The sequence below is a fragment of the Moschus berezovskii genome, chromosome 7, assembly GCF_049115385.1.
Source record: "Moschus berezovskii isolate FMDL1 chromosome 7, NW_MosBer_1.0, whole genome shotgun sequence".
Lineage (NCBI taxonomy): Eukaryota > Metazoa > Chordata > Mammalia > Artiodactyla > Moschidae > Moschus > Moschus berezovskii.
Window position 1 is genome coordinate 70,079,563 of NC_142466.1, and position 15,144 is coordinate 70,094,706.

The 15,144-nt window shown below is 45.3% G+C and overlaps 1 protein-coding gene across 2 annotated transcripts in view; it reads left to right on the forward strand.

The window, feature by feature from the left end:
* The window catches only part of TMOD1 (tropomodulin 1), a 93,807-nt gene that overhangs the window by 31,958 nt on the left and 46,705 nt on the right, over window positions 1–15,144 (forward strand). For both annotated transcript variants that reach the window (XM_055427105.2, XM_055427103.2), the window contains exon 3: window positions 10,829–10,985. In XM_055427105.2, the coding sequence (XP_055283080.2) occupies window positions 10,829–10,985 (157 nt within the window). The remainder of the gene's footprint in view (window positions 1–10,828; window positions 10,986–15,144) is intronic.

Genomic DNA, 15,144 nt, shown 5'->3' on the forward strand with positions numbered 1-15,144 from the left:
ACTCTTGGCCATGCAGGAAGCAGCCATGTCTGGTCCACAGGGCTGTGGTTCTCCTTTGTAACACAAACCGGCAGATTCACAAGCCCAGGACAGAAGTAAACAGTTGAAATGGAAAGAAATAAATCTCTGCTCTAAAAATAGGCACAGATCCTTAGAAACACTGCCGGCCGTGCACGGAGCCAAGGGTGGGCCTGGCGGGGTGAGGGCGACTGAGGCCAGGTGTCAGTGTATCCCCAGCCCACCCTCGGTCTTCTGGCACCCTGACCACCTCCCACCCACCTCTGCACCCCACTACCTTCCCCCAGGCAGGCCTCCAGCCTCCCTAGAATCCCCTCCTCCCCGCCTCTGCTTCTGGGTGACCTCTTGGATCTGGAGCCCTTTATTCTCAAGTCAGAATCCTCCCATTTCTCAAGGCCCAACCTCTCCACCCCTCCCTTGGGAACCCTTCCTGACCCTCCCCCTCTAAGCTCCCAGTGAAGCACCTGCCCCACTAAAGAGGGCCCCACTGAGCCGTTTCCCTTTTGATTTTGATGTTTTTAATAGGAAATATGTTAAACATATTACAGAATACACCTATGTTCCCATTATCCAAATTTAGCAAATGTAAAAATGTTGCTTCATTTGATTAAGATCACCCTTAAAGAAAAGTCATGGTAAAGTTTTAACCCTGCCTTCCCACCTCCCCGAGTATCTTCCCCATCTCTCTCACTCCCTCACTTTCTACTCAAGAGGCAGCAGACAGCACCCACAGCATCAGGTAGGTAATATAATGGAGGAAGGAAGCTGGGCCAGTTTTCTTGAGGCATATGGCCATCTTGGGTCATTTCTTACTTTTCTGCTCTTGAAAAGAGATATGGACATAAGGAAGTTTTCAATTACCACTTCACCCTCAAGGAATAAAAGCAACAACAGAGCCAATGATTGTTAACAGTTCATTGACCTCTGTGTCAGAGACAGTAGGGAGTGGTGGGGACTGAGGCAGACAGGAAAGTTTGTGTTTGACTAGAGGGCACTTGCTATTCCACTCCAACAGGTGCTCTCCAGTACTGTCACATCACCTAAGTTTTCAAAAAATGCTGGAATTCTGAATTTTTACGTGCAAGTTTCCTATCTGAAAATGTTGGCCAGCTCATTCAAATATACAGACAAAAGCAACCAAGTTTTGGCATTTGATTGGACTTTAGACCTCCCAGTTTCCAATTTTGACTGCTCATATGACAGATTTTTAGACAGATAAATAGATATATGGAAAAGTACCTAGCCCAGTGTCTGGAACATAATAGGTGCTTAATAAATGTTTATTGAACATGAATGTATGACTTGCCCACTGGAATCTAGGGTTTTTGCAATTTAGAGCCACACTGTACCACCACAGATATAGGGCAGCCAGGTACAATTGTGCAAGTTGTACACTGCGTAGCTCCAGGAACCACTGTTCATATAAACCAGAGAACATATAATGCCCTTGGAGTTGTGCAGTGCACAATCAGATGCTGATGCCCTCACAGGGCTTCCCCATAGTACGGTGTCTTTTCAGTTGAATAGAAGTGAACAGTTAAGCCCTGTGGTGACAAAGCTGATTGCCATAATCTGCTTCTAATATAGAGTTCAAACCTTTGTTCTGAAGTTTCAAAAGATGATTTTGACCATTTTACAGAAAGGGGATTCAAGGTCCAAGAGCACCAGTGCCCTGTGTGTGGTCTCAAAGCCCTGGGATGAGAACCCAGGTTGTCAGAATGCATTTGTCTATAAGTAATAGAGATTCAAAATAACATAACTTAAGCAGTGGTAGCTCAGTCAGTAAAGAATTTGCTTGCATTGCAGGAGACCTGGACTTGATCCCTAGGTCTGGACTACCCCCTGGAGAAGGAAATGGCAACCCACTCCAGTATTCTTGCCTGGAAAATCCTATGGACAGAGGAGCCTGGTAGGCTACAACCCATGGGCTCGCAAGAGTTGGACACGACTTAAGAGACTAAACCACCACCAAGCAGTGTTTTATTCATCTCTCAAGTAAGTCCAGAGGTGGCAAGTCTAGGGCAGGTATGGAGTTTAGCTCCTCAAACTTCCCAGAGTCCCAGGTAGCATTCAACTCATCTTCCTTCCGTCGCTAAGGTGTAGCCCCCATTTTCATGGACCAGAGTGGTGGCCATAATCAGTGCAGTCCAGACTTTAGAATAGAGGGAAAGGGTGGGAGGTGGGGAGAAAAGGAAAAAAAGCCATTTTTCAAGTATCTTTTAAAGAAAGTTACTGGAAATTGCCACTGGACATCTCTCATACTGTGACCCAACCTAGCCACAGGGGAGCCTGGGAAATGTAGTCTTTTACCTAAGTGGCCATTGCACAGCTAAATGTAGAGTGCTTTTATTACTGGAGAGGGAGAGACATGATATTGGGGACTATTTGAAGTCTGTCGCTGTGAGTTTGCCAGTTTTATAGCCTGATGTTCTGCTCTGCCGAAAGTTCCAAGGGGATGTGAGAGGAACTGATAGGAGTTTAACCAAATCCAGATACCTGAAGGAAACATTACAAAGGTCTTACTCTCTAGTTCGGCATTTCCCAAAATCTCCATCAGTAAATTCTGGCCCCATGGTGGGCACCCCAACTCTAGCACCTTTCACAGTGTTTCCCCTTCCCCAGACCTGCATGGGGCAGCAGCTGGGGAGACCAGCAAACATCTTGGGGTAGCAGGTGTGACGCTGACCTGAAGGGCGCTTAAGAAATAACATCTTTTCCCTGCCGGAGCATCAATACTATGTAATTCTGGACAATTCAAAACACATTAGCACCTATTACTTGGGATTGGGGACTCAGAGAAGACTAGGATACATCTCAGCTGGCCTTTGAGGGGCACTCAGTCTCTTTGGGGAAAGGGATATGGCATAAATGTGCTCCAAGACAAATTAGAAGGAGCATTATATAAGAACTGGCAAGATACCTCCAGGTGTTTGGAAAGAGAATCACCAGATCGGTGTGGGGAGCACTGCAAAGGCTGGACAGGGTGCCCAAGAGAAGGGCTTTGAAGGATGAATGCAGTGGGGGAGGAGGGGTGGAATTCCAGGCAGAGGGCATAGCTTGATTGATGCCCTGGCAGGGTGATGGTGTGGGGCGAGGCTGCGGAATGCGGAGCAGCCTGGAGTGGCTGGAACATGGAATACTTAAAGCAAGAAGATGGGGAGGCTGGAGTCAGTTGAGGTCAAATCAGGAGAAAGCTCTGCATGCCAGGCTGATGAATTTGATAATGATTCTGTGGGTTAGTGGAGGTGCTGAGTATCTGTGACTGTGTTGGGGAGTGACCTGGTCAGGTACACAAGTCGGTGCAGTACACAAGCCAGCCTGAGGCTACCCTGATGCTCTCAGTAGTAAACACCATGGCTTGAACCAGGCTGGTGCCTGTGGGACAGAGATGATTCTGAACTCTGTAGCCTCAGGCTCCTTCCCCTGGCAAGTCAGGCGCTCTCATCCTGCCAAGCCTCTGTGCTGTGCTTTCTGTCCCCCTGTAACCTCCCTCTTCTCTCTCCTCTTCACCTGGCTGTTTCCTGCCTGTGCCCTGAGACTCACTCAGCTCAGGAACCACCTCCTGCCGGAAGCCCCGGGTGAAGGAAGCTGCTCACACTTGTCTGTGTCTCCCCATCTGAGAGCCCCTGTGGAGTGTGATCACTCATTCATTGTCTCGGGATGCCCAGGGTCCCCCAGCAGCAGGGAAATGGAACATCTTGAACGTGAGGCAGAAAAGGAGGATACGGAGAACACCAGGAGGGACGGGTTCGGCCCTGCCTTGTGTCCTGAGACACGCTGTGAAGAGTCAGGTTAAAAGACATCGTATATATGCTGAACCACCAGCCTGAAGGCAGCCATACCGGTCCTTGAGATGCTAGTTATGTACACTGTCACCTATATATCAGCTCAGGCTTCCTGGCTGTGTGACTAACGAGCTGTGTGACTTTGGGCAAGTGACTTCAGTTTCCCATGCCTCAGTCTCCCCAACTGAAGGTGAGAGAGTTGGCTCAGGGGCTCTCTCCAGGCTTTGCAGCTCTGAGCTGCCAATCTGAGATCCCTTTAGTACATTGTGCGTGTGTGCGTGTGCATGCATGCGCATATGTGTTGCCTGTGGGTGCATGCATTGTGCACATGTTCTCTGCTAACCAACCTGCAGTGGCTCTAGCTGAGATGGCTCCTCATGTAGCCCCAACTATCTATAGCAGTGATAATTGTGCAGATACTTCATATTTGGCCTTTACTGCACCTGTTCACAGGGTGTTAGAGCTCCTAACAGTGCAGTTGAGGATTTGTCAAAGTTTCCATCATCCTTTGGGCAGCAGGATTCCAAAGCTTGGGTGAGAAAACTAAACAAAGATGCTAACCTATCAAGCTGTACATCCAACTTTTAAATTTTACAACATTTAAAAGAAAATCGCCATTTAAAAAACTACAACTAGGAAACTACAGGAAGAGATTGCTGAGTTTTACCTCATGATTATTAAAAATAATTTTTTAAACCTCTGGATTAAAAAAAAATGTATATACCTCTTTCTTCCTCTAGCCCAGAGCCTGAAATGAGCAAGATATTCAGTAAACATTTGAGGGATAAATGAATGAGTGTCTTGATTTTCTCTATCTGGAATTTTAGTCTGATAGGAACTCAGATCAGAGGTGGCAAAATGGCAGCCTGTGGGCTGAGACTGGCCTGCAGCTGTGTTTTATTTGGTCCGAACAGTGTTTTTAAAATATTTGGATCATGTGTCAATATTTAAAAATCAAGAGCTTTCACATAAAGATCAGCAGATCTAATAACACCACCCACGGCAGTTCTTAGCTAGAGCTGGGTAGTGTGGAGGCATTGAAATCTCCAGTGTGCCACAGCCCTCCTCACTCCCAAGTGTATAACAGCTATAATTTTATATTTTGGCTAAGATCAAAGAGTACCTAGAAATTCTTCCCCCTTAAAACCAACACTAGGGACTGCCCTGGCAGTCCAGTGGTTAAGACTCTCTGCTTTCAATTCAAGGGATGCAGGTCTGACCCTTGGTCTGGGAGCTAAGATCCCATATGCCACATGGCTTGGCCAAATTAAAAAACAAAAACAAAACCCCACCACCAGCTTTCCTGTTTGGAGATAACAGATCACCCATACAGTAGCCACTGCCCTCCTCACATGAGTAAATTTCTAATTGTAAGTAAGGACCTTGAAGCCATGCTCAGATGCCCCAAAGCTATCTCCCAAAGCAAATCTCACCCTAATCCACTGGTCTTTGGAATGAAGATATGTGTATGTGTGATGTGCGCGTGTAGATACGGATTCCCTCATGCAGAAGTGACATCTGTCCTGGAGAAGCAGACTGCTGCCTCCCTTTGAACTAACTATAAAGAAAGCACATGCCCAGCAAATTTATGCTGTGCAGACGTTAAGATTAGGAAAATGAGACTTAAGTTCCTTGAAGGTTAGATGCTTCCACTTACCCTCAGGCACCATGGACACATATAATTTTTACAGTGATGTAGAGGCTAGTTATCAACTATTCTTTGCTGTTCAGTGGACCCCACTTTAGTATCTTGATTAACCTTAAAAGCTAAAATAATACATTGTTTTGCATTCATGCTGTAATTGAGACTTTTCTCTCCTTTTACCCTGCTTTCCCCGATTACCTTCTGTCTCCTCAGTTACTCCAGATTACGGAGTCCTTGGTGAGGTCCTGGCCCTGTGTCTTAGCACACTGCCTGTCTTTGTAATACTCACCCTGTAAGCGTTTGTAAAATGAATAAGGAATTTAAGGAAAGATACATTTCTACACAAACATGTTCAGCAAATATTCTCCTGGTCAAAGGTGATGACAAAATGTTGTGGGATCTCTTTCTTTAGCAATTGGATAGTTGGGTCTGAGAGTCAGTTTTAGGTTCTAATAGTTATAAGAGATCTAAGGCAATATTTTCTAACCCATGTAACACCTCCATGACTAGTTTACATAATATGGCTCCTCACTCTATAAAACAAAACGCCACATTAAATCTGGCCAGCACTAGCCTTCCCAGTCTCAGCATCATTTTTGGCCACTGACACACAAAAAGCCTGTCTTCCTAGCATTCTATGGGCAGTTAATGTATTGCATTGGCCATTTTTGTAATTTTTCCCTCAATAACATTTAAAAAAAACACACCTTTTTTTGAGATATAATTCTTATGCCATAAAATTCACTCATTTAAAGTATACAATTCAGTGTTTCTTAGTATAGTCACAGAGATATACAACAATCACCATAGTCAATTTTAGAACATTTTCAACACCTCAAAAAGAAGCCTGTTCCTGATAGCTGTCATTTTGCATTTCTCACCATCCTCCTCAGCTCTGGGGCTTCCTTGATAGCTCAGGTGGTAAAGACTCTGCTTGCAATGCAGGAGACCCTTGCAATGCAGGTTTGATTCCTGGATCGGGAAGATCTGCTAGAGAAGAGATAGGCTACCCACTCCAGTATTCTTGAGCTTCCCTTGTGACTCAGCTGGTAAAGAATCTGCCTGCAATGCGGGAGACCTGGGTTCCATCCCTGGAGAAGGGAAAGGCTACCCACTCTAGTATTCTAGCCTGGAGAATACTATGGACTGTATAGTTCATAGGGTTGCAAAGAGTTGGGCATGACTGAACAAGTTTCACTTCACTTCCTCATCTCTCGGCAACCATTAATCTACTTTCTGTCTCTATAGATTTGATGTTCTGGACATTGCATATAAGTGGAATCAGACAGTGTGTAGTCCTTTGTTACTACTGGCTTCCTTCACTAAGTATGTTGTTTTCAAGGTTTCACCTATGATGTAGCATGCACCAGCACTTCATTTCTCTTTATTGCAAAACAGTATTCTGTTGTAGGGATATACCACATTTTCTTTATCCACTCATCATCGATGGAGATTTGAGTTGTTTCTACTTTGGGGCTATTATAGCTAAGGTTACTATGAACATTCATGTATAAGTTTTTGTATGAACATATTCTTTTATTTATCTTGGGTTTACCTAGAAGTGGAATTGCTATCTCATACGATAACTCTGTTTTTAATCTGTTGAGAAACTGCCAGACTGTTTTCCAAAGGGGATGCACTTTTTACATTTCCCTCCACAGTGTATGGTTGTTTCATTGTCTTCACGGTCCCACCATCGCTTGTTTTTACCCATCTTTTTTATGGGTAAAAGGGTGTGAAGTGTAATATCTCATTCTGGGTATGATTTGTGTTTTCTTGTTAGTGAATGATGTTGAGAAGCTTTTCATGTGCTTATTTTTTATATCTTCTTTGAAGAAATGTCTATTCAAATCTGTTGCCCACTTTTAAATTCTGTTATTTGTCTCATTTTTTAAGTTAAGAGATCTTTATGTATTCTGCATACTAGATCATTCTCAGATGTATGATTTGTAATAACTTTCTACCAAACTGTGGGTTGTCTTTTTACTTCTTAGTTTCCTTTGAAGCACAAACATGTTCAATTTTGGTGAAGTCAAAGTTATTTTTTCTTTTGTTGCTTATTGTTTCAGAATCATATCTAAGAAACCATTGCTTAATCCAGGTCACAGAGATTTATGCCTGTTTTCTTTCAAAAGTTTTATGGTTTTAGCTCTTACATTTAGGTCTTTGATTTACTTTGAGTTTATTTTTGTATATCAGGTGAGTTAATATGCTGTTTTTTCTATCATATGCTGTTTTTGAAAACAAGTTAAAATGATGAATAATCAAGAGTTTTAAAATATGCAACTGGCTATGGTTTTAATTGAAAATCATGTTATATTTCATTAAACGTACCACTTAATGGAATGAAAATAAACTCCTAACAAGGCTAATACTCTCAGTATTTACTTTAAAGATTCAATAAGCAGTGAATTGTTAGAAAAGCCTGTCATGTGCATGTTTTTGTTTTTTTAAAAATCAACTGCTTTCAATAAAGATAAATAAAACTACATTTTAACATGCCACATAAATAATATTTTTAAAACTCATGAAAAACATCTTTACTCCCATATTATAATGATATGGGTTTTAGTTTTAACACAGTGTTTCTTAATTAGGGGTGATTTTGCCCCCCAGGAGACATATGGGGATGTTTGGAGATATTTTGGTTGTCACAACCTGGAGAAGTGCTGGTGGCATCTGGTAGGTAGAGGACAGAGATGCTGCTAAACAGCCAAGAGCTCATAGAACAGCTCCCATGACAAGGAATCATCCAGCCCCAAATCTTTCTTGTGCCGAGGTTGAAAAACCCTACTTTCCCCATCCCAGTTTTATTGAGATATAATTGACATACAGCAGTGTAGAAGTTTAGGGTGTACAGCATAATGACTTACAAGCATCATGAAATGATGACCACAAGTTTAATGAACATCCATTATCTCATGTAGATACCAAAAAACAAAATTGTGAAAAAACTCTACTTCGAATCACTGGCCTCTGTCAGATATATTCAAAAAGAGATGTAAGTTTGCAAACCTCTTTCCCCCCAGTTACAACCTTGTGGGTTTTTACCACCACAATACTGATCCTTTCGGAGGCTAGAATGCACCCCAGCACCTCACCACCATCAGATTCCTTTATGGTAACAAGAATCTGTCAGGTCTTCCCTTGTGGGGATCATTGGGAACCACTTGCTTTACATGCTTAATTCATTTTGTATTTGTATGTGTTCATTTTTTGAGTTTTAAGACATATTTGGATAATAACATCCCCTGTCCAGCCTACATATTTGGGTAGCCTACCTCCTGGCAAAATGTATTTTATCTGATCATAGAGCAGCAACAATAATCAGCAATAATTTGTGTGCTCACTGTGTCAGGCCCTGCGTGCTAAGCACTCTTCTGCGTTATCTGATTGAGTGTTCTCAACAGTTCTGAGAGAGTGACTAACATTATTCACATTTTACAACTGTAGAAATGGAGGAACAATGAGGTTAGTTGACTTGCCCAAGATCACAGTGCTGGAGATACCGTTACTCCAAGTGAGGGCTTAAGCCTGGAGTGGGGTCAATTGTGAGGTGCCAGCATGTCACAAAGAATTTGATTGCTCATCACGGGTAATCATAGATGGATGTTTGCAGGACAGGTAGGCTGTCCCCTCACTCAGCTGAGCTATAGTAGACATAGTTACTCTGAGTGGACACACAGAGGTAGCCACAGGAAGTCTCATCTCACCTGGGACATAGCTCATCCATGGACCATCATCACATGGAAAGTGTCTAAGGACTGCTGCTTAGGGAAAACTGGGGTATCTGTGGCACCACTTACGTTCTTGACAGTCACCCACAAACCAATCAAGGCTCAGTTTTCTACCTACTGGCCATTCTTTCATAATGTCCTCTCCAATTCCCAGATGTCCCTCCTGACTTGTGGCCTAAGTCCAATTGCGTGGACACCAGCCCCACTCTCTGAGCCCCGATATATACTGATACTGATGTCTGTGCCAGGCCCTGCTCACCTCGACTCTCCCAGAGTTGGGCTCACACTCCAGTGTCCTGATCTCGCACCCACTGCTCTTATGGAAATGGCACAGTGGTAAACTATCCTGTAAAGAAAAAATCAGACTGCAGCCAAACAGTAGTATTTCACTCCCAAGCTTTAACCCTCCATGTGCCAGGCCCAGAGCTCTCTTCATGTACCTGACAGCATTGTCCTCTCAGAGGGGGCATTTAGGAAAGGATTTGGAGTGTGAGTGGGTGACTGAAGAGACGCATGTTCTTACTGAATGGTACAGAGATGGGAGATTGAATGGCTCTCTGATTTGTCCAGTTTGGGAGTTCAGCAAGAAGTGAGGTGAGACTCTGCTCACAGCACCCTTCTGGGATCCCCTCGACCTCCCTGAATGAAAGGGGGTGGGGGAGAGCACTGATCTGACCAGAAGATTTCCCTCTTCCCTCAAGCCTGAAGAAGGAGCCTGATTTGGGTTCTAGATTGGCGCAAGTCTTTCTCTGCCCTTGGCCTCAGTTTCCTCCTAAAGGGAGTGTGTGTGCACTGGCTGATCTCTAAGTCTCCTTTCCAACCATGAGTGTCTTTGAATCTCTGCATTACTGAGTTAAAGTGAAACCTGTGTGATTCAAATCCACCCTGATTAGGAGCCTGCTTTCATAGTGAACCCACACCTACAAGCCTGCCCATGTTTGAAGTAGAAATCACGGGGATTGGTTGATGATATCTTTCTTGAGAGACCCATCTCCAAGGGCAACGTTCAAAATATTTAACAGCCAGCGTGCATGAGCACGACGGTCAGGAGGGTAGGAAGCAGCAGGTAGGGCCAACTGGGGCCTGCAGCCTGACAGCCTGCCTGGCCCTGTCTGCCATCCTGCCCAGCTTTCTCTGCTTGTTTTTGGGGGCCTGCCTCTTCCTGCCTGATTCTGCATCCAAGGCCCTAAGTCAGTCCGCCCCCTCCAGGCTGCTTGTCTCCCCAACTACTTTCTACACAGCGGCTGGAAATACCCTCATGCATCCAAACCCCAATGTCATCCTATTTCCCCCTCAGCAGATGCTCTGGCAGCCCCCTGCTGTGCCTGGCCCCTGGTCAGCTGAGCCTCACCCTCATGCCTTTATAAAATGTTCCAGACTGGGAACGGGTTTGGTTAAGAGACCTGAGTCCTAGCCGAGCTCGGCCCCTATCTGCCATGACCTCACGTGTCTCTCCGTGACCTCGGCAAGTCCCTGCCTCTCCCAGGGTGTTAGTTTCCTTACCTGTGAATGAACAACTTAGATGGAGCTCCCGTGGCTCAGTGAGGAGTTTCTGGAGAAATGCGAGTCTTCGGCGCTGACCGCTCTCTCTCTTTCTCTCCCCCCTCTCTCTCTCTGCACCCGCCCCGCAACCACCACTGTAGAATGCACTGCTGCCCGCGGGCCTGAGGCAGAAGGATCAGACCACCAAGGCGCCCACAGGCCCCTTTAGAAGGGAGGAGCTCTTGGATCACTTGGAAAAGCAAGCAAAGGAGTTTAAGGACCGAGAAGATCTGGTCCCCTACACAGGGGAGAAGCGAGGTACTGGACGATGTTGTGCTTTTGAGTACGTCACCCCTCCATGCATCACTGAGTGCCAGCTGTGGGCCAGGCCCCATGTCGGGCCAGATGTGACCGGGCCGCCTTGCCTTCATCCCTGCCTGGCCCAGAGTTACAGCCCAGCTCCAAAAGCATCAGTGCGTGAGATAGATTTAGTGAAGTTTTGGGCTCAACCAGGCCCACAACACTTCCCCTAAGTCCCCTCTAACTAGGGTGTCTGATTACTCTTCATCCAAACCTGATATGGTTGAAAGGGATAGAAGGAACTGTTGAAATGAAATCAGGACATGAGGCCCAGACAAAGCCTGTGCCCTCCAACCAGAAACAAGAGATACCCTCTCTCTACCCTCACTGTCCCTGCTCTTTCCCCACAGCCCCTCTCTCTGGCAGCTGCAGCTCCCCTTCCTTCATCTGTCCCCCCATGCCTCTCTGCCCCAGCCTAAGGCACACCATCTAGAAGGTTCAGGGAACAGAGAGGAGCCCCGACTACCCAACCCTTCCAGAACTTCCCCTACACTCCAAACCCTCCTCCTGTCCTCTGGGATCGTGCTCATCCTCGCTCACTGCCCTGCTGCCCCCAGAGGCCTCTTTCTGTTCCCCAGACACTCCCAGCTCTTTCCCACCTTAGGACCTTTGCACAGATGCCTTCTGCCTGGAATGCGGGTCCTCTGTCTGGCTACATGCTGTCTTCAGGGCTGGCTCCCCTCTCCTGTAAGAGATGTGATGGTTAGAAGCACAGATGGAGCTGGGTTTACTCTGGCTGCAATCTTGGCACTACCCTTACTAGCTGTGTGAACTTGCGTACATTTGTTTGTTGGCCGCACTGCAAGGCTTGCGGGATCTTATTAGTCCCCGACCAGGGATGGAACCCGCACCCACTGCGGTGGAAGCTCGGAGTCTTAACCACTGGACTGCCAGGGAATTCCCTCAAGTACATTTTTAAACCTGCTGTGCCTCCATTTCCTCATTTGTGAAATGGGTGTGATGAGAAGAATATTATTTCCTGCCTCCTGAGGGTGTTCTGAAGATTGAGTTAAGATATAAATATATAAAGCACTTAGCACAGCATCTGGCCCATCATGAATGCAATATCCGTATCAGCTATTATTACCCTCTTGGTCTCAACTGTACTGTCTCCTCTTTCAGGAAAGCCTTTTCTGTCTCCACTGGTTAGCACATTCCATCCATTCAACACCCCCTCGGTTAGTCTCCATCTCAGAAGCCTTTGTGTGTTCTTCAGAACAATTTATTCACACTGGCCTGTAAGCTCCATGAGGCAGGCACTCAGACACTTTTGCTCACACAGTTCCCCCAGAACCCAGCCAGGGCTTAAGAGAGAGGTGCTGCATTAATGTGTTCAAACTGATTACATGCATAATGGATCTTGTAGACTTTTTCCTTAGAATATAAGCTCCATGGGTACTAGTACCACATCTGTCTAGTTCATTGTTATATTCCTATACCTCATAAACCCTAGCACATTGTAGGCACCCAGTAAATAGTTGTTGAATGAAAACATTAATTCTAATTAATTAATTGGGTAACTCTTTATTTTCTGCCTCTTCCATTGTCATCCCCTCAAGGATGTCAGCATGGTGAGCCAAGGGTCCCTGTCTGTGGCTTTGTCCCTATGTCAGCTGAGCAACTGAGCAGGCATGCCCTGTTGTGTTAGCACAATCCATTACACAGAGTAACTGCCTGATAAATAATAAAATGAAAGAGCAGGGAGGGGTAGATATGGCAGAGAGGATGTCGAGCCATCCAGCGCTTGCAGTTGGAGCTCAGTCCAGATTTTTCCAAAAACTTGGAAGGTCAGGGAAGCCCGGGAGACATCTGGATCACAGAGCTTTGGAAAAATTGTGTGATCTGATGCATCCTGTGGAGAAGACAGTGGCACCCCACTCCAGTACTCTTGCCTGGAAAATCCCATGGACAGAGGAGCCTGGTAGGCTGCAGTCCATGGGGTCGCTAAGAGTCAGACACGACTGAGCGACTTCACTTTCACTTTTCACTTTCATGCATTGGAGAAGGAAATGGCAACCCACTCCAGTGTTCTTGCCTGGAGAACCCCAGGGACGGGGGAACCTGGTGGGCTGCCATCTCTTGGGTCGCACAGAGTCGGACACGACTGAAGTGACTTAGCAGCAGCAGCAGCAGAGGCATCCTGGAGTGGGAGGCAGGGGACGGGAGCCTGGACCTTGAAGCTTAGGTGTGCCTGGCTGAGAGTATAGGTGCACGCTGGTTTTAAGCAAGGGGCTTGTGCCTTGAAGAGTGATTTTAGGTGCCGGAGGTAAAGATTAAAAAATCTCCGGATTTTGAGGGGTCTTAAAAACTCCCACTAGCCCACCTACACATCTGAAAACTGGGGAAAGCAAGGCTGTGAGAGTCAAGAGCAGGCCTGGGTGGACAGTCGGTGAGTCATTACTGCCATCTGCTCCCTTGTGTAGCCCTCCCCCTCCCAGGGGAGGAGCTGGAGATGAGATGGGGGATGGGGAGGGAATCTGGGCGGCACACCAACCAATCCTGCTGCCCCTTCACAGAATGCTGACCTGGCCCTGAGCCGGGAACAGCTCTCCAGACTCCCAGAGCCTGAGTGCCTTCATCAAAGACCAGGCTGACCCAAGGAGGGTAGCTATAATTTATTCTATTTTCACAATAATGACAAGCCTAAAAGGTTTATCATCACTAACATCATCACCACCAGCAGCAGCAGCATCATAAAATATTTACATGATGATTGTTGGAGTCCATGTATATTGAATAAGTGCAGGTATCAATAGAGTGTGTGGAAGGAGACATTCCAGCTGTAAAAGGCAGACTCAGGGACATTCAGTCCAGCCCTGCTGAGCATGTGCCCCACACCGGGCCTAGTGGGAGCCTAGGCTGAGGGGAAATAGCATATCAGTCACTACAAGATCTGGCAGGATGTAGTAGGGGCCATAAACTGGTGCAAAGTCTTGAGGAATTTGGATTTTCCTTCACTCTCATTCAAGTGGGGGAATCAGAACAAAGTTCCAAGCCGGGTATTTTCATTATGCAGATTTGACTGCATGTGCTAGAGAAACAAGTAAAATAAAAGAGACTTAAGATGAAAGTTTAGTTTTCTTTTACTTAGTAGAGCTGCAGGGTTAGGCATTCCAAGGCTGGTAAGACATCTTTCTTGGGGTTATTAGTAATCAAGAGCTTTTCCAGTTTTTCATTCTGCCATCCTTGCAATACATCTTTGTCCTCATGGTTCTTTTGGCTGCTGAAGCTCCAGTCATCATAGCCATATCCCAACTAGTAAGATGAAGGAAGGGAAGAAGTCTGAGTCTTGTAATATCTGAGTCACCACCTCTATGGAGGCACCTGCTCCAATAATATAATAAACCATAAGTCTTAAATATTACTGAATGTTCATCCTAGTCACTGCATCAACCGTTTTCACAGTTTGTTTTATTTTTCACCTTTTCCAGATCCACCTCTGGTGAAAGTTATTATACATTTTCTCCCAGATGATTTTTTGCCTGTTCTGCTTATATAGGTAACTGATCTTTGCTGTAAACATTTTAAGTAATAAAACAAAGAGAGATGAGAGATTCCACTGAGAGATAACCCCCTGGTCCTATTTTAGTGAATATCCTTGTGGACATTTCTCTTCGCACTTCCCATCCCTATTCATCTGTGGTCCAAGTCACTGTCATCTCTCATCTAGACTTTTGCAGGAGACTCCTAACCATCAACCATCTCTTGGCTTCCATCCTGGCCCCATTTCAGGTTATTCTCAGTCAATAGCCAAAGTGAGCAGTTTGGTTTTTTTTTATTACATTCACATAACATTAACTATTTTAAAGTGAACAATTCAGTAGCATTTAGTGTATACACAATGTTGTACGACTACCATCTCTATCTAGATCTAAAACATTTTCATCCAAAATAAAACCCTGTACCCAATAAGCAGTTACTCTCCATGCCCCCCGTCCCCCACCCCTGGCAATCTCCAATCTGTTTCTATGATTTACCTATTCTGGATATCTCCTCTAAATTATATCATATAATATGTGACTTTGTGTGTCTGGCTTCTTTCACTTAGAATGTTGTTTTCAAGACTCATTCATTCCCTTTTATTACTGAATGATATTCCACAGTCTGTCCATTTATC